Raw genomic sequence first — 20,610 nt, 5'->3', positions numbered from 1 at the left:
GAATACTAAGTCTAGCCTTGCTGGTTCATCCTCTCCTCTCTCTCTTGTAGTGTCCCTTACGTGTTGGTACATGAAGTTTTCCAGTACCACCTCCATCATCTTAGCCCTCCATGTATCTTGGCCCCCATGCGGGTCCAAGTTCTCCCAATCGATCTCCTTGTGGTTAAAGTCACCCATAATCAGGAGCTTTGCCCTGCATGCGCGAGCTCTTCTGGCCACTCTAGCCAGTGTGTCAACCATCGCTCTATTGCTCTCGTCGTACTCTTGCCTTGGCCTCCTGCTGTTCTGTGGTGGGTTATACATCACTGCTATTACCACCTTGGGACCTCCAGAGTGAAGCGTTCCCGCTATGTAATCACTTTCTTCTCCGCTGTCTCCTCTCTCCAGCTCATCAAAATTCCAGTGTGTGTGTGTGTGTGTGTGTGTGTGTGTGTGTGTGTGTGTGTGTGTGTGTGTGTGTGTGTGTGTGTTTGCCTGTGTGTGTGTCTGTGTGTGTGCACATGTCATTCCCTTGTACGGAGTTTGCCTCTCGCACTTGTCCATCCACTCTGTCTTACCACCTTCACCCAAAATGAAATTATTACCTGAAGAAAATACAAGGAAACACTTCAATAGCAGTCGGAAATTCAAAGAATATGACTCTTCTTAAGACCATGCTAGAGAATGTATTGAATCTTTCCCTCGAAGATGGACAGTGGCTGAAAGCCTCACTTCCGGTCAGGCTTGGAGGGCTGGGAGTACGCAAATCCTCCCAGATTGCTTTACCAGCTTCCCTATCCTCTTCCATAGCTTCAAATGAGTTAATAAAACAAATTCTTCCAGACAACCTCAGTGACTCGACAGGAATACAGGGCCCTAGCTATGCCAGTGCCATCAGTGAATGGGAGACTTTTGCTGCTCCAGCACCAAAACCTAATGCAGCACTGGCCTACAAACAATCAAGTTGGGATGGCCCCATTACTGAAAAGGTGCTTGCCAACATGCTTAGATCTGTAACATCAGACAGGGAGCCTGCCCGTCTCCAAGCTGTGAGTGCACATAACTCCGGGGACTTCCTCCAAACAGTTCCCATTTCGGCAATGGGAACACGCCTCGACCCGAAGACCCTCTGCGCCTTGCTGCCCCAATTCACACGAAATACACGTGTACTTGCGGCGATGCGCAAGCCGACCAATATGATCTACATGGTCTAAACTGTTCCAAAACCTGGCATGTAAGACACAATGAAGTCAACGACATCATTAAGAGAACCCTTGCTACAACTGGATGCCCAGCGAGAGCCCCGAGCACTAGCAGCCAACAATACCCACAACCCAGCATACCGCCCCGACCGGATCACCATCTATCCTTGGAAGAATGGTAAGCTCTTAGCATGGGACTATACCTGTGTGTCCACACTGGCTGACACCTACATCCATCACAATGTCAGGCGACAGGGAGGAGCTGCCGACCACAGGGAGGAGTACAAGATCAGCAAGCACAGGGACATAAGCCAACAGTATCAATTTATCCCAATGCGATCAGAGACCTTGGGATCATAGGGAAAAAATGCCACACGTTTCCTTAAAGAATTGGGTTCCAGACTCATCGACATCACCAGGGACCCAAGGGCAGCCACTTTCATGTTCCAGCGCCTCAGCGTGGCCATCCAGAGGGGAAATGCTTGCTGCATTCTTGGCTCGCATTCGGCTTCGGAGGAGCTGGAGGAACTTCATAATTTTTGATGTACTGTACCATTGTATTCATGTTTGTGTTTTCTGTAAATGTATTCTGTCTACCTGGTTACCTGGAGGTTATTCCGGGGATCAACGCCCCCGCGGCCCGGTCCATGACCAGGCCTCCCGGTGGATCAGGGCCTGATCAACCAGGCTGTTACTACTGGCCGCACGCAGTCCAACTTACGAGCCACAGCCCGGCTGATCCGGCACTGACTTTAGGTATATGTCCAGCTCTCTCTTGAAGGCAGTCAGGGGTTTATTGGTAATTCCCCTAATGCGTGATGGGAGGCTGTTGAACAGTCTTGGACCCCGGACACTTATGGTGTTTTCTCTTAGTGTACCAATGGCGCCCCTACTTTTAATTGGGGGTATTTTGCATCGCCTGCCCAGTCTTTTACTTTCGTAGGGAGTGATTTCTGTGTGCAGATTCGGGATCATTCCTTCCAGGATTTTCCAAGTGTAGATTATGATATATCTCTCTCTCTTTCCCATAGAATATAAAATATAGGGGGTGGTAGGAATAGAAAATATTCAAACAGCTCCGGGAGAAACTTGAGTTTTCCCTGAGGTGCGTTTACTGTCTTTGAGGATGAGGGTCCCCAGTCCAGCTAGAGGTGGTACCTCCCTATATATATATATATATATATATATATATATATATATATATATATATATATATATATATATATATATATATATATATATATATATATATATATAATATATATATATATATATATATATATATATATATATATATATATATATATATATATCGTGCCGAATAGGTAAAACTGGTCAATTAACAAGAACTCATTTAAAATTAAGTCCTTAAAATTTTCTTTTATACATTTAAATTTTTTCTTACGCGTTTAAAGATATATTTTTTTCACTTATGTTAATGTAAAAATTAATAATTTTGTACCAAAAGTACCTTAGAAAACTTACCTAACTTTATTATAACAAGCGCAATTTAATTTAGCCTAATCCAACTAAATATATTTTAGATAAGTTTACAATAATTTAATAATAAACAAACAATGAAATATATTTTTTCCTTTAGGTTCAGAATGATTTTTGCGAAACTAATGCATACACAAATCTTCGCTTGCCTTATTCGACAAGAGCGTTGGTATTTAAGCCAAAATCACAAGTTATACTCATTCGGAACGACTAATATATATATATATATATATATATATATATATATATATAAATATATATATATATATATATATATATATATATATATAAACTTTTTTTACCTGTTTTTCAATTTTCTGGCTTAACACTGTAAACTCAGCTTATTAATGTTCCTGTGGCATCTGTGGTTTTTTCATATCTCAGAGTATCACATACGTCGTGGTCGTTTCTCCCCTCTGTTAAGCTTTAATGATGTTCTCATGCTGAGGGGATGTGATACTCTCGTGTGAGGATGCTGTGAAGTTCTCGTTCTGTGGGATGTTGTGATGTTCTCGTTCTGGGAGATGCTGTGATGTTCTCGTGCTGGGGGATGCTGTGATGTTCTCGTGCTGGAGGATGCTGTGATGTTCTGCTGCTGGAGGATGCTGTAATCTCGTGCTGGAGGATTCTGTGATCTCGTGCTGGGGGTTGCTGGGAAACATCCCCTCAACCAGAGATATTTAAGAGGGCACCCACTTCCGGTGTGGTGGTTCCCACTCAGGCCGGCTACCATGTGGTTACCTGTCTTCCCTCTCCTCCCCTGACCCATCCTTGTCTCCCCTCCCCTCACTGACACCCGTCTTACACACTTCCGTCCCTCCCTGACTAACCTGTCCTCGTTTAACTGCAGCTCTGCTGGAAGTAATCTTTGAAGCTGCCATAGCTAATGAACACGTAGCTCGATCGCTGGCGCACTCGGCTCACACATTGAGGTCCGGGAGTCGATTCCCGGTACGGGTGAAAACATTAGGACGTATTTCCTTAAGACGCCTGCTGTCCATGTTCACCCATCAGTAAAATGGGTACCTGGGTGTTAGCCGACTGGTGTGGGTCGCATCCTGGGACAAAAATCGACCTAATTTACACGAAATGCTCTGCATAACAAGGGACTTTCTACATAGTAGTATGTCATTGATGTCAGCTACGCCTCTATACCTTGTAGAAATAAAAATTATTATTATTAGTATTATAGTGGAATGCTTGACGATATCACCGAAGTAACAGTCAGTGCAGCTGTGCTGGAAGACCTTTAAAGCCACCGTAGCTACTGAAACAATAATGGAATGCTTACCGATATCCTCATCGCCCAGGTTGAAATATTTCGTTATGTATGTAATACATCATGTGTGATGGAATATGACGGGGAAACACACGTAGCCACTCTTCCCACTATGTAACTGTCCTACTGACAAGAGTAACAATATACTCTGGCTTTTCTCACTATGTAACTATCATATAGAGAGAGGCTAGAAACATATAAGTTCTTTTTAAATTAAAGATAGTGTACTTTATATCCTCCTTACACTCTCATTTCTCTCTTCACACCCTCATTTCTCCCCCCGCATCCTTATTTTTCCCCTCACACCCTCATTTCTCTCTTCACACCCTCATTTCTCTCCCCGCACCCCCATTTCTCTCTTCACACCCTCATTTCTCCCCCCGCATCCTTATTTCTCCCCTCACACCCTCATTTCTCTCCCCGCATCCCCATTTCTCTCTTCACACCCTCATTTCTCTCCCCGCACCCTCATTTCTCTCCCCGCACCCTCATTTCTCTCCTCACACCCTCATTTCTCTCCCCGCACCTTCATTTCTCTCCCCACACCCTAATTTCTCTCCCCACACCCTCATTTTTCTCGTCATACCCTCATTTTTCTCGCCACACCCTAATTTCTCTCGTGACACCCTCATTTCTTTCCTCACACCCTCATTTCTCTCCCCGCACCCTCATTTCCCCCCTCACGCCCTTATTTCTTTCCCGCGCCCTCATTTCTCTCCCCGCACCCTCATTTCTCTCCTCACACCCTCATTTCTCTCCTCACACCCTCATTTCTCTCACCGCACCCTCATTTCTCTCCCCGCACTCTCATTTCTCTCCTTATACCATTTCTCCCCTCACACCCTCATTTCAATTCTCACACCCTCATTTCTCTCCTCACACCCTCATTTCTTCCCTCACCTTCTCCCTCGCCTCACTGAACTATCGCATGTCCAGTCTCCAGTAACCTTCCTCTCACACGCTCCACCAGTGACCCCTCACTGACCTCCCCTTGACCTCATCCCCTCAGGGGTCACGCTAATTGTTTGTTTGGACATAAACTCCTCCCAGGAATACCACTAATTAAGCGGAGAGTGAAACGGGAGTCGACAGGGGTCAACCGCGAGTGTGACAGACAACCCAAAACACTGAAAGGCATTCTGAAATCCAAGCAACTGAGATGTGTCCCTACGTTTGTCTCATGTGTTGTTGGTGATGGCTCAACACATGGGAAGCACAGTAAGGTGCTGAACTTAATGTGCACCCCATATCCATCCCTTGGATGGTAGTGGGTGGTTTATTATGCACCCCATATCCATCCTGTGGATGGTAGTGGCTAGTTTACTGTGTACCCCATATAAATCCTATGGATGGTAATGCCTAGTTTAGTGTAGCCTATACACTGTATCCATCCTGTGGATGGTAGTGGCTAGTTTATTGTGCACTCCATATCCATCTTGTGGATGGCAGTGGCTAGTTTACTGTGTACCTCATATCCATCCTGTGGATGGTAGTGGCTAGTTTATTGTGCACTCTATACCCATCGTGTGAATGGTAGTGGCTAGTTTGTGCATCCCACACCCATCCTGTGGACGAGGGCAGGTCAAGAACATAAAATATACACACACTGGGTCTAGTAACTAGGTCTCAAAATTTCCCAGCTAATAATGAACGTTGTAATTGTAGAATTTTTGTCTCTACATATGTTTTATCTTGATCTTCCTCCTCCTCTTCTTTCTCCTCTTCCTCCTCCTTATCTTACCTATCACAGACGTCTCTCGTTGTATCTCCCCATTTCTCATTTCTCACTTCCATTTATCATCTTCGCTGGGAGTTGTTTTCCAGAGGGAGATAAGACACATTCCCACCCTTCCCTACTCCTCCTTACCCCACTTCTCCCTTTCTCTTTTTCCCCACTTATCTTTTTCCCCCTTTCTTCACTTTCTTCCCGGTGTAGCTGATCTCCAATATGGATAGACCAGCTGTCTGTTAATCTGTCATTATTTCCCCGTCTATCGCTCTCTCTCAATGTTAATCTATTACTGCTTGTCCATCTGTTAATATCTGTCAATGTTTCTCTATTACTGTCTCTGTTAATCTGTCTGTTTATTAATGTCTGTCACTGTCTTTCTCACTGTTAATCACTGCATGTCCGTCTTCCATTATCTGTTACCGTTTTTAGTATGTCAGTATTTCTATGTGTCTCATTGTTGTCCTCTGTTCAGTGTCTGTTATCATTGTCAGTATGTCAGTCTGTGGCATTTCAGTGTTTATCTGTGTGTGTGTCTGTCTGATATTCTTACAATTTCCAATGAAATTAAAAAAAAAAAAACTGAAATATTTACCCAGAATGTAGATTCCTGGTCATCTGTTCTACCATGTGACTTGTCTGTTATTCTTATGACACTAAAGTTAACTTATGGCACCGAGTCTGACTCCTTGATCATTCCTGACTCTGTGCCATCACTGATGCCACTTGACTAGCATTAGAGAAGAGCTACCATCCACAGGATGGATATGTTCTTGCACTACCATCCACAGGATGGATATGTTCTTGCACTACCATCCACAGGATGGATATGTTCTTGCACTACCATCCACAGGATGGATATGTTCTTGCACTACCATCCACAGGATGGATATGTTCTTGCACTACCATCCACAGGATGGATATGTTCTTGCACTACCATCCACAGGATGGATATGTTCTTGCATTACCATCCACAGGATGGACAAGCTTTTGCTTTTTCTGTCTATTTACCCCACATCCTCCCTTGCTTCACTATCTACTCTTTAGCCTGTTCCTACCTCTCTCTCCTATCTTTCCTCTTCCTTCCTCTCTCCCCTCTTACTCTCTTTCTCCTCCCAATCCTCTTTGCTTTATTATCCCTTACTCACACCTGGACAATACACGATAGTCCTTAAACCAGGTATAATTAAATAATTCTAAGCAGATAGTCCCACTGTGGACTTGCAAGTACTCTGCTGACTATCTTTCCCATGTACTCGTATGTACTCTTCTCTCCTCCATTTTACTCCCCTCTCCTCCCTCTTCCCTCTCCTTTCCCTTACCTCCCTTCCCCTTCCTTCAGCGTCAAGATCTGGTGACAATTTAACATAAATGCCGGGAAGAGATGTTTTATGTCTTCCCTTAAACTTAGGGAAGAGCCTCCCATTCCCATCACGGTCTCTCTCTCTTTCTCCCCCATCATGGTTTATGTCTTCGTCTCTCCCCATCATGGTTTATGTCTCTCACGTAATTGTCTCTGGCTCTCACATGGTTATGTCCCATGATTTCCATTTCCCATTGTGGTTACTGTCTCACCCATAATAGTTTTGACCCCCTTCCCCACGATGGCGTATGCCTCTTAGCTGATAGCTTCTGTCTCTCCCATGATGGTGCGTCTCCCACGTATGTTGCTGTCAGACTTGTATGAACAACACAACAGCGTTGTGTTGTTAAGGCTGGCGTCGTTTTGCAAACGTTTTCAGAATTTATTATAAATAGTTCATGGTATATTGTGTCAGCATAGTTGCTGATCCCCTTATATGTGTTGTATAGCGTATTATAGTACCATCCATGTGCTTTATATAGAAGATCCCTATTAGGCCGAGTGACTGTATGACGTCACGGGATGCAGCGTGAGTGACGAGCTGCACGGATAGACATAGAAGCAGGCAGAACACGGCAGGCCTGGGCTCCCACCTCTCATCACAGTCTGACAATATATATAGTGTTACCATCCAACAAGGTGTTTACCTTATCCATCTTATCTCCATCCGAACCCCATACGACAATTGTTATGGTAGTTATACCTGCTAATGCGTAGACTGTTGTTAAGGCAGTTATACCTGCTGATGCGCAGACCGTTGTTAAGGCAGTTATACCTGCTGATACGTAGACTGTTGTTAAGGCAGTTATACCTGCTGATACCTAGACTGTTGTTAAGGCAGTTATACCTGCTGATACGTAGACTGTTGTTAAGGCAGTTATACCTGCTGATACCTAGACTGTTGTTAAGGCAGTTATACCTGCTGATACCTAGACTGTTGTTAAGGCAGTTATACCTGCTGATAACTAGCCTGTTAAGGCAGTTATACCTGCTGATACCTTGACTGTTGTTAAGGCAGTTATTCCTGCTGATACCTAGACTGTTGTTAAGGCAGTTATACCTGCTGATACCTAGACTGTTAAGGCAGTTATACCTGCTGATGTGTGGTGAATGATTTGAAAAACCGACAAGTTGAAGATTGAGACACTTGTGCAACATATGGGAATCTTTATTAAAGTAGTGATACGTGTATACTGAGAGAGCCAAAGGTGGAGTTAATATTAACAGTTGTGTCATTCATTAAGGCTGATAATGGAATATCTTCTTGGTAGTATGTTCACTCACACGAGGACTGACAATGACCAGTGATCTAAAAAATAAAATGTAAATATCTAAAGGTAGTAGGGATGTAGGTTAATGTAGGTATGAGGTGGCAGAGTGAAAGTCAGGGAGACCATCAATACACGACCGGCCACAACTGTTTGAGGTGCTTCAGCTTTCGTGAAGTTGATAAATTAGACACATGTGCAACTCTTGGGTATCTTTATTAAGGAAACGTTTCGCCACACAGTGGCTTCATCAGTCCATACACAGGAGAAGCTTGAAGAACAGGAGGAGAATGAGGTAATCAGTCCCTCAACCTTAAGTCGATGTGGTCAGTCCATCAATCTTGAATAGAATACGGCATATGAGCGGAGAAGCAGCTTATAAACCGTAGGCAGGAGAGGTGCAACAGTCGCAGGTGGTGTCACATTTGTTCAATGTGGAAGTAGGTCGTGCCCAAGGGTTAGGCAAGCGAAGAATTCCCAAGTATTAAGATCCCAAGAAGTTGCAGTGTCTGACAGGATTGTAGATGAATGGTTCACAGAACCGACACGTTGATAAATTAGACACATGTGCAACTCTTGGGTTGAGGGACTGATTACCTCATTCTCCTCCTGTTCTTCAAGCTTCTCCTGTGTATGGACTGATGAAGCCACTGTGTGGCGAAACGTTTCCTTAATAAAGATACCCAAGAGTTGCACATATGTCTAATTTATCAACGTGTCGGTTCTGTGAACCATTCATCTACAATCCTGTCAGACACTGCAACTTTTTGTGAAGTTGCTAAACTATCTTCATGCAGCGAGGAAGGGAGAGGGAGGGAGGATATACCGCGTGTATCGAAGTCTTAAGCAGTGGAGCTTAGTGTAACGTCATTAAAATGTAAAGCTTGAGAAGCTTAAGCTTTAAATGCGTGGTATCTATCAGTGATAGATGTCACACACTTCAGCTATCAGGGCTGGACTAAGTTCATCAGAGATGAACACACCCTGAAGAAATATATGTGCCTTCTATCTATCTCTCTCTCTCTCTCTGTCTCTTCCTCTCCACCGTCCTTTTACTTCATATATTTCTCTTTCCTCAATCCCTTTCCTCCTCCTTTCCTTGCCAACACTTCTCACCCTCTGGTTCTCCTCTCACCCAACCTCGCCCCTTCCTTGCAGCTCCAGCTTCATTCTATCATCTTCCATCATTTAGCATCTCATCAGCAATCCTTCTATTTCTTATACCTACACCCCCCCCCCATCCTTCACACTGCTTTATTGTTACCCTCCCTTTTTCTTTCTCTCTTTCCCTCCCCCTCCCACTCTTCCCTCTCTCCTCCCACTCTTCCTTCACTCCACTCTTTCCCATCACCAGCACACACTTCTGTCTCTTGCCCACACTGGCTTTGACTCCCAGTATTGACATTCCTGAAACTCTCTCTTTCTAAATAAAAGCTCGTTCCTCGTATATTTTCTTTCACCTGAAGTCCTAATGTGAGCCGTTCAGTGCTGTAAGTAATATAGCAACGTTTCACTCAAGGTGGGCGAAACGATGTCTTGTTCCAAAAAAATCGGATATCCTTGTACCTTGGGGAAACAGGACCAGAAGTGTAAAGAATAAAGTGTAAAAAGCGACCAATGAAAACACAAAATAAAAGCAATTTTTAGATAAAGGAAGTTGTTAAATAACAGCTGTGACTTTCTGCTAGCAGAGACAAAAAGTTTATTGAAGGAGACCCAGTTAAGATATACTGGTTGTCACTTTGGTGTTCACTACATAATTATAGCCATGACTTTGTGAAGGGGTAAGCCAGTGGAAGGTCTCGGTCAGATGACCGAAAACTCCAGCTCTGGCTCATCATATGACTAAGATTCTCGTCAGGAAACAAATATCCACTTTCCTGACTTACCTAACCTAACCTAACTTTACTAAACCTAACCTAACCTAATTCTGGTGCTCTGAAATCTAAGCGTGGCCATCCGTGTTCTACAACCATGTGCACGGTAGAGTACCTGAGTGCACAGAGCACGGGTGAAGTGCTTTAACCTTACGTGTAATACAGAGAGCGCATCTGTGACTTACCTTTGCCGGGTGAGTGAGGTTTCTCGAAGTGTGGGGTGGAGAGAGCACGGGTGAAGTGCTCATCCACCACGGCTGCTGTGTCTCCAGCGTAGTGTGTGACAACCATGCAGTTGGCTGACACATACTTGACTTCCTGGACACGGTGTCATGGTGCCACGGTGTCATGGTGCCACGGGCGGTGGGAAGAGTGAAAAATACGTGTTAGTGCCCCCTGATCTTGTGTGCGTGAATATGTGCGTGTGTCTGTGTGTGTATATATATATATATATATATATATATATATATATATATATATATATATATATATATATATATATATATATATATATATATATATATGTCGTGCCGAATATGTATAACTGGTCAATTAGCAAGAGCTCATTTAAAATTAAGTCCTTTCTAAAATTTTCTCCTATACGTTTAAATATATATTTTTTTCATAAATGTTAATGTAAAAAATTTTAATTTTGCACCAAAAGAATCTTAGAAAACTTACCTAACCTTATTATAACAAGAACAATTTATTTTAGCCTAACCCAAATAAATATATTTTAGATTTGTTTACAATAATTTAATACTAAACAAACACAGTGAAATAGATTTTTTTCGTTAAGTTCAGAATGATTTTGGCGAAATTATTGAATACACAAATTTTCACTTGTCCTATATGGCAAGATGAGCGTTGCTATTTAAGCCAAGATCGCAAGTTCTGCCTATTCGGCACGACATATATATATATATATATATATATATATATATATATATATATATATATATATATATATATATATATATATATATATATATATATATATATAAAATTATTGTTGTGTGTGCATGAAAATTTTAAACATCCATATTTATTAACCTGAAAACATTGTTAAATGTTACATGTTGAATACAGACGAAACTAGAAGCAACACTGCAGAAAATGTCAAAAAATGTTCAGTGAACACTGAACGCATTAGTCAGTGTATATATATATATATATATATATATATATATATATATATATATATATATATATATATATATAATGTGCCGAATAGGTAGAACTTATCAGTTAGCAAGAAGTCGTTTAAAATTAAGTCCTTTCTCAAAAAATTTCTTATACCTGGAGTATACCTGGAGAGGGTTTCGGGGGTCAGCGCCCCCGCGGCCCTGTCTGTGACCATGCCGCATAGTGGATCAGGGCCTGATCAACCAGTCTGTTACTGTTGGCCGCACACAAACCGATGTACGAACCACAGTCCGGCTGGCCAAGTACTGACTCCACGTGCCTGTCCAATGTCTTCTTGAAGACAGCCAGGGGTCTATTGGTAATCCCCCTTATGTACAGTCTTGGGCCCTTGACACTTACTGTGTTGTCTCTTATCATGCTAGTGGCGCCCCCGATCTTCACTGGGAGAATGTTGCATCGTCTGCCAAGTGTTTTGCTTTCATAGGGAGTGATTTTCTTGTGGAAGTTTGGTACTAGTCCCTCTACGATTTTAAAAGTGTATATTGTGTATCTCTCTCGCCTGCGTTCTAGGGAGTACAAGTTGAGGAACGTCAAGCGTTCCCAGTAATTGAGGTGTTTTCTCTCAGTTATGTGTGCAGTGAAGGTTCTCTATACATATTCTAGGTCACCAATTTCACCTGCATTGAAAGGTGCTGTTAGTGTGCAGCAATATTCCAGCCTAGATAAAACAAGCGACCTAAAGAGTGTCATCATGGGCTTAGCATCCCTAGTTTTGAAGGTTTTCATTATCCATCCTGACATTTTTCTAGCAGATGTGACTGATACAATGTTGTGATCTTTGAAGGTGAGATCCTCTGACATTACCACTCTCAGGTCTTTTAAATTAGTTTTTCGCTCTATTGTGTGGTTGGAATTTGTTTTATACTCCGATATAGTTTTAATTACCTCACGTTTTCCATATATCAGAGTAATTGAAATTTCTCATCTTTGAACTTCATATTGTTTTCTGCGGCCCATTTAAACATTTGAGTGATGTCACCTGGAGTCTTGCCGTTTCTTCAATGGAGGACACTGTCATGCAAATTCGGGTATCATCTACAAAGGAATACACGGAGCTGTAGCTTACATCCCTGTCTGTGTCAGCCTCCTGGGGTTAGCTCTGCTACAGCATTATCTGCTACGTTCCTCCGCTTTAGGTCCCTTAGATTAAAATCCCCCAGGAGCACGATGTTTGGGGCAGGAGTTGGAAGATTTTCCAGACAGTGGTCGATTTTCAAAAGCTGTTCCTGGAGCTGTTGGGAAGTTGCATCCGGAGGCTTGTATACAACCACAATGACAAGGTTTTGTTTCTCGATCTTTACGGCCAAAACTTCAACATCATTGGAGGTGCTGCATCTGTATAGGTTAGAACCCGGGATCCAAATTTCATTGTCAAAGTGATCCGTTTAAAGATATATTTTTTTCATTTATGTTAATGTAAACGATAATTTTGTACCAGAAGAACCTTAGAAAACTGACCTAACCTTATAATAAACGCAATTTAATTTAGCCTAATACAACTAAACATATTTTAGATAAGTTTACAATTTAATAATAAACAAACACAGTGAAATATATTTTCTTCCTTAGGTTCAGAATGAGATTTGCGAAATTATTGTAAGCACAAATTTTCGCTTGCCTTATTCGGCAAGAAGAGCGTTGCTATTGAAGCCAAAATCGCAAGTTTTAGCTATTCGGCACGACTTATATATAATTGAAAACCTGGTGGCAGGAGGGGCAACTCACATTCGCGTGTTGTGGCGGTGACCCTGGAGGCTCGCTGAGGGGCGGGTGGTGGTGAGGGTGATGGTGGTGGTGGTGGTGATGGTGCTGGTGGTGGTGGTGCTGATGCGGGGTGTGTTGTTGTTGTTGTTGTTGTTGACGGGACGGTGTCGAGGGGGTCTGAGGGGCATCAGTTTCACTGCAGAATTTCTGGCAAAAAAAAGTAGATAAAAAAAATTCGTTATTACGGAGATGGTATTTGAGCTTCAGATTTTTGTGTTACTACTAAAATTGTGTATAAAAATAAATACATAAATTCCTTATAAACGAAGCTGATAACTAATTAAACGAAACATTAATTCTGCGTCTGTACTACCGTAATTTATTTATTACGTCTGAATGTTATTTTATGTTTAACGTCAAGAATATCGTTTTATATTTAACGTCAAGAATATCCCTTTATGTATACGTCAAAAATATCGCTTTATGTTTAACGTCAAGAATATCGTTTTATATTTAACGTCAAGAATATCCCTTTATGTATACGTCAAAAATATCGCTTTATGTTTAACGTCAAGAATATCGTTTTGGTTTAAACAGGTTTTTATACTCACCTGCGTCTCTATCTCTCTCTCACATACATACATACATACATGCACACACACACAGAACTGCAGGAGGCCAAGAGAGGAATATGATGAGTGCAACAGAGCAATGGTGGACACACTAGCTGAGGTGGCAAGAAGAGCTCACTCGAGTAGAGCGAAGTTACTGGTAATGGGCGACTTCAATCACAGGGAGATTGATTGGGAAAACCTGGAGCCACATGGGGGTCCCGAAACATGGAGAGCCAAGATGATGGATGTGGTGCTGGCAAATCTCATGCACCAACATGTTAGCGACATTACCAGAGAGAGAGGGGAGGATGAACCAGCAAGACTGGACCTTGTTTTCACCCTGAGTAGCTCAGACATTGAGTACATCACATATGAAAGGCCACTTGGAGATAGTGACCACGTGGTTATGAGCTTTGAGTACATCGTGGAGCTATAAGTGGAGAGGGTAACAGGAGTAGAAAGGGAAAAGCTAAACTATAAAAGGGGGGACTACACAGGAATGAGGACCTTCCTGCAGGAGGTTCAGTGGGAACAGGAGTTGCTAGGAAAATGAGTAAACGAAATGATGGACTTTGTAACAACAAAATGCAAGGAGGCAGAGGAAAGGTTTGTTCCCAAGGGTAACATAAATAATGGGAAGGACAGAACGAGCCCCTGGTTTACCCGAAGGCGTAGGGAGGCAAAAACTAAGTGCTCTAGAGAATGGAAAAATAAAGAAGGCAAAGGACCCGGGAAAATGAAAGAGATTAGTCGACGAGCCAGAAACGAATATGCACAGATAAGGAGGGAGGCGCAGCGGCAGTATGAAAATGACATAGCATCGAAAGTTAAGTCTGACCAGAAACTACTATACAGCCACATCAGGAGGAAGACAAGAGTCAAGGACCAGGCAATCAGGCTGAGGAAAGAAGGTGGGGAGCTCACAAGAAACGACCAGGAAGTATGTGAGGAGCTCAACATGAGATTTCAGGAAGTATTTACAGTGGAGGCTGAAGGGACACTGGGAAGACAAAACAGTGGGGTACATCAACAAGGGATATACCAACAAGTGTTGGATGAATTACACACAACTGAAGAGGAGGTGGAGAAGCTCCTAAGTGACCTTGATACCTCAAAGGCGGTGGGACCGGACATCTCTCCGTGGCTCCTTAGAGAGGGAGCAGAGACACTACGTGTGCCACTAACCAAAATCTTCAACACTTAACTTGAAACTGGTCAACTACCTGAAGTATGGAAGAAGGCAAATGTAGTCCCCATCTTTAAGAAAGGAGACAGATATGAAGCACTAAATTATAGACCAGTGTCACTGACGTGTACAGTATGCAAAGTCTTGGAAAAGATTATCAGGAGGAGAGTGGTGGAGCACCTGGAGTGGAACGCAATTATAAACGACAGCCAGCACAGATTCATGAAAGGCAAATCCTGCATCACAAACCTACTAGAGTTTTATGACAAAGTAACTGAAGTAAGAAATGAGAGGGAGGGGTGGGTTGATTGCATTTTCTTGGACTGCAAGAAGGCCTTCGACACAGTTCCTCACAAGAGATTAGAACAGAAGCTAGAGGAACAGGCACGTATAAGAGGAAAGGCACTGCAATGGATCAGAGAATACCTAACAGGGAGGCAACAGCGAGTCATGGTCCATGCTGAGGTATCACAGTGGGCGCCGGTGACGAGCGGGGTCCCACAGGGGTCAGTCCTGGGACCAGTGCTATTCTTGGTATATGTGAACGACATGACGGAAGGGACAGACTCAGAGGTGTCCCTGTTTGCAGAGGATGTGAATACCTAACAGGGAGGCAACAGCGAGTCATGGTCCATGCTGAGGTATCACAGTGGGCGCCGGTGACGAGCGGGGTCCCATAGGGGTCAGTCCTGGGACCAGTGCTATTCTTGGTATATGTGAACGACATGACGGAAGGGACAGACTCAGAGGTGTCCCTGTTTGCAGAGGATGTGAAGTTAATGAGGAGAATTAAATCAGACGCGGACCAGACAGGTCTACAAAGAGACCTGGACAGGCTGGATGCGTGCTCCAGAAACTGGCTCCTGGAATTTAACCCCGCTAAATGCAAAGTCATGAAGATCGAAGGAGGGCAAAGAAGACCGCAGATAGAGTATAGGCTAGGAGGCCAAAGGCTGCAAACCTCACTCAAGGAGAAAGATCTAGGAGTGAGTATAATACCGAGTACATCGCCAGAAGCACACATTAACCAGATAACTGCTGCGGCATATGGGCGCTTGGCAAACCTGAGAATAGCGTTCCGGTACCTCTGTAAGGAATCGTTCAAGACTTTATGCACTGTGTACGTCAGGTCCATACTGGAGTATGCAGCACCAGTTTGGAACCCACACCTGGTCAAACACGTCGAGAAATTAAAGTGCAAAGGTTTCAAACAAGGCTAGTTCCAGAGCTAAGGGAAATGTCCTATGAAGAAAGGTTAAGGGAAATCGGTCTGACGACATTGGAGGACAGGAAGGTCAGGGGAGACATAACGACATACCAAATACTGCATGAAATAGACTAAGGTGGACAGAGACAGGATGTTCCAGAGATGGGACACAAAAACAAGGGGTCACAATTGGAAGCTGAAGACTCCGATGAGTCAAAGGGATGTTAGGAAGTATTTCTTCAGTCATAGAGTAGTTAGGAAGTGGAATAGTCCGGCAAGCGATGTAGTGGAGCAGCGAGAGGGAGGGCCTAGCAGCGGTCAGTGAAGAGGCGGGGCCGGAAGCTGAGTCTCGACCCCTGCAACCACAATTAGGTGAGTACAATTAGGTGAGTACGTACACACACACACACACACACACACACACACACACACACACACACACACACACGCACACACGCACACACACACACACACACACACACACACACACACACACACACACACACACACACACACACACACTTTTTGAAAAAAAAAAAAATATACACATACACACGATTCAACACGTCGGCCATCTCCCACCGAGGCAGGGTGACCCAGAAAAGAAAGAAATTCTTTCACCATTCACACATAATCACTGTCTTTGCAGAGATACCCAGATATGACAGTTCCTATGTCCCTCCAAACTGCCAATATCCCAAACCTCTCCTTTAAACTGCAGGCACTGTGCTTTCCACCTCCAGGACTCAAGTCCGGCTAACCACTTTCCCTGAAACCCTTCACAAAATATTACCCTGCTCACGCTCCAACAGCTCGTCGAGTCCGAAAAACCATTCGTCTCCTTTCACTTCTAATATGCTCACAAATGCCTGCTTTATGTCCAAGCCCTTTGCACACAAAACGTGTGTGTGTGTATGCAGGACAAGCCACGGGGGGGGGGGTGGAAATCTTTAGCTCAAGTACTTTCACACTTCTCAGTTTGTCATCAGGAGCTGTGCAATGTTGCAAGGGAGCAACCAAAGCAGGGAGAGATGTCTTAGAGTAGCGTAGGTGTCACCGGCCACGGTTACCCTTAGACTCTAAGGGTAATACAAACCCTTAGACTTTAAGGGTAACCGTGGCCGGTGACACCTACGCTACTCTGAGACCTCTCTCCCTGCTTTGGTTGCTCCCTTGCAACATTGCACAGCTCCTGATGACAAACTGAGAAGTGTGAAAGTACTTGAGCTAAAGATTTCCACCCCCCCCCCGTGGCTTGTCCTGCATAGTTAGGATCGCCCGTCTGCGATTGTTTCCACACACATATATATATATATATATATATATATATATATATATATATATATATATATATATATATATATATATATATATATATATATATATATACAGGGGTTGGTTGGTTGGACAAAATAACATGACCACCTCCTGATTGAACTGTTGAATAACTGAATAATCAATCTTCCAAGATGAAAATGCACCACTTCACATCGCTAGAGTTCAAAATTGTCATTAATAGCATGAAAGAGAAATCGAACACTTGGATTGGCTCCCACAATCGCTGGATCTAAATATCCAACATCTGTGGTGTCTGTTCAAGTCAGGAACCGATTTCTTCCACCGTCGTCTTTGGAAGAGTTAGAACAAGTTTTGCTTGAGGAATGGCTCAAAAATTTCCCTGGATACTGTTCAGATGCTATATGAATCATTTCCACCACATTCTCATTTTCATTATTTCCCTTTTCCTCGTCTATATTGCTTCCTTTTGCTTCAATTTCCTTCTTTGCTTCTCTCCTACCTTTCCCTATCATCATCTCCCTCCTCCCTTCCTTGCCATCTCTTTCCACCCTTTCTTATCTTCTCATTCCTCCCTTCTTTCCTCCTTCCTTACTTGTAAAGCCTCGTCTCTCATGTAGCCATTGTTGTGGCTTTCCTCCCCTGTGACTCACAACCACGCTCTCTCTCTCTCTCTCTCTTATACACACATAAACTCACACTCAACTACAGGAGACGACGAGGTTTAAGACAGTGATGTAGAGAAGTCAAATATAAATAGTATATACAGAGACTTCCGTAATACAAACGAACAACAAAATTAAACAGTTGAATCCAAAAAAAAAATCTAAAAAAAAAAAGAAATAAAGAATGGTTTAAAGGAAGGTGCTGGAGAGCTGTGAAAAACAAAGAACTTAGTACCAATGTAAACAAAATAAACTTATTTCTGGAGTAATACAAACTTTATTTCTGGAGTAATGCAAACTTTATTTCTGGAGTAATACAAACTTTATTTCTGGAGTAATACACACTTCATTTCTGGAGTAATACACACTTTATTTCTGGAGTAATACAAACTTTATTCCTGCAGTAATACAAACTTTATTCCTGCAGTAATACAAACTTTATTCCTGCAGTAATACAAACTTTATTCCTGCAGTAATACAAACTTTATTCCTGCAGTAATACAAACTTTATTCCTGCAGTAATACAAACTTTATTCCTGCAGTAATACATACTTTATTCCTGCAGTAATACGAACTTTATTCCTGCAGTAATACGAACTTTATTCCTGCAGTAATACGAACTTTATTCCTGCAGTAATACGAACTTTATTCCTGCAGTAATACAAACTTTATTCCTGCAGTAATACAAACTTTATTCCTGCAGTAATACAAACTTTATTCCTGCAGTAATACGAGCTTTATTCCTGCAGTAATACAAACTTTATTCCTGCAGTAATACGAACTGTATACCTGCAGTAATACAAACTTTATTCCTGCAGTAATACGAACTTTATTCCTGCAGTAATACAAACTTTATTCCTGCAGTAATACAAACTTTATTCCTGCAGTAATACAAACTTTATTCCTGCAGTAATACGAACTTTATTCCTGCAGTAATACGAGCTTTATTCCTGCAGTAATACAAACTTTATTCCTGCAGTAATACGAGCTTTATTCCTGCAGTAATACAAACTTTATTCCTGCAGTAATACGAACTGTATACCTGCAGTAATACAAACTTTATTCCTGCAGTAATACGAACTTTATTCCTGCAGTAATACGAACTTTATTCCTGCAGTAATACAAACTTTATTCCTGCAGTAATACAAACTTTATTCCTGCAGTAATACGAACTTTATTCCTGCAGTAATACAAACTTTATTCCTGCAGTAATACAAACTTTATTCCTGCAGTAATACAAACTTTATTCCTGCAGTAATACGAACTTTATTCCTGCAGTAATACAAACTTTATTCCTGCAGTAATACAAACTTTATTCCTGCAGTAATACAAACTTTATTCCTGCAGTAATACAAACTTTATTCCTGCAGTAATACAAACTTTATTCCTGCAGTAATACGAACTTTATTCCTGCAGTAATACGAACTTTATTCCTGCAGTAATACGAACTTTATTCCTGCAGTAATACAAACTTTATTCCTGCAGTAATACAAACTTTATTCCTGCAGTAATACGAACTTTATTCCTGCAGTAATACAAACTTTATTCCTGCAGTAATACAAACTTTATTCCTGCAGTAATACAAACTTTATTCCTGCAGTAATACAAACTTTATTCCTGCAGTAATACGAGCTTTATTCCTGCAGTAATACAAACTTTATTCCTGCAGTAATACGAGCTTTATTCCTGCAGTAATACAAACTTTATTCCTGCAGTAATACGAACTGTATACCTGCAGTAATACAAACTTTATTCCTGCAGTAATACGAACTTTATTCCTGCAGTAATACGAACTTTATTCCTGCAGTAATACAAACTTTATTCCTGCAGTAATACAAACTTTATTCCTGCAGTAATACGAACTTTATTCCTGCAGTAATACAAACTTTATTCCTGCAGTAATACAAACTTTATTCCTGCAGTAATACAAACTTTATTCCTGCAGTAATACGAACTTTATTCCTGCAGTAATACAAACTTTATTCCTGCAGTAATACAAACTTTATTCCTGCAGTAATACAAACTTTATTCCTGCAGTAATACAAACTTTATTCCTGCAGTAATACAAACTTTATTCCTGCAGTAATACGAACTTTATTCCTGCAGTAATACGAGCTTTATTCCTGCAGTAATACAAACTTTATTCCTGCAGTAATACAAACTTTATTCCTGCAGTAATACGAACTGTATACCTGCAGTAATACAAACTTTATTCCTGCAGTAATACGAACTTTATTCCTGCAGTAATACAAACTTTATTCCTGCAGTAATACGAACTGTATACCTGCAGTAATACAAACTTTATTCCTGCAGTAATACGAACTTTATTCCTGCAGTAATACAAACTTTATTCCTGCAGTAATACAAACTTTATTCCTGCAGTAATACAAACTTTATTCCTGCAGTAATACAAACTTTATTCCTGCAGTAATACAAACTTTATTCCTGCAGTAATACAAACTTTATTCCTGCAGTAATACGAACTTTATTCCTGCAGTAATACAAACTTTATTCCTGCAGTAATACAAACTTTAT

General features: G+C 41.9%; 1 protein-coding gene across 2 annotated transcripts in view; it reads right to left on the bottom strand.

Moving 5' to 3' along the window:
* The window catches only part of LOC128698987 (protein vestigial-like), a 205,461-nt gene that overhangs the window by 128,615 nt on the left and 56,236 nt on the right, over positions 1-20,610 (bottom strand). For both annotated transcript variants that reach the window (XM_070096931.1, XM_070096930.1), the window contains 2 exons: positions 13,129-13,314; positions 10,383-10,515 (listed from right to left, as the gene is read on the bottom strand). In XM_070096931.1, the coding sequence (XP_069953032.1) occupies positions 10,383-10,515; positions 13,129-13,314 (319 nt within the window). The remainder of the gene's footprint in view (positions 1-10,382; positions 10,516-13,128; positions 13,315-20,610) is intronic.

Source organism: Cherax quadricarinatus, chromosome 55 (assembly GCF_038502225.1).
Source record: "Cherax quadricarinatus isolate ZL_2023a chromosome 55, ASM3850222v1, whole genome shotgun sequence".
In the NCBI taxonomy this organism is placed as follows: Eukaryota; Metazoa; Arthropoda; class Malacostraca; order Decapoda; family Parastacidae; genus Cherax; species Cherax quadricarinatus.
This window is presented reverse-complemented; position numbering and strand designations above follow the sequence as displayed.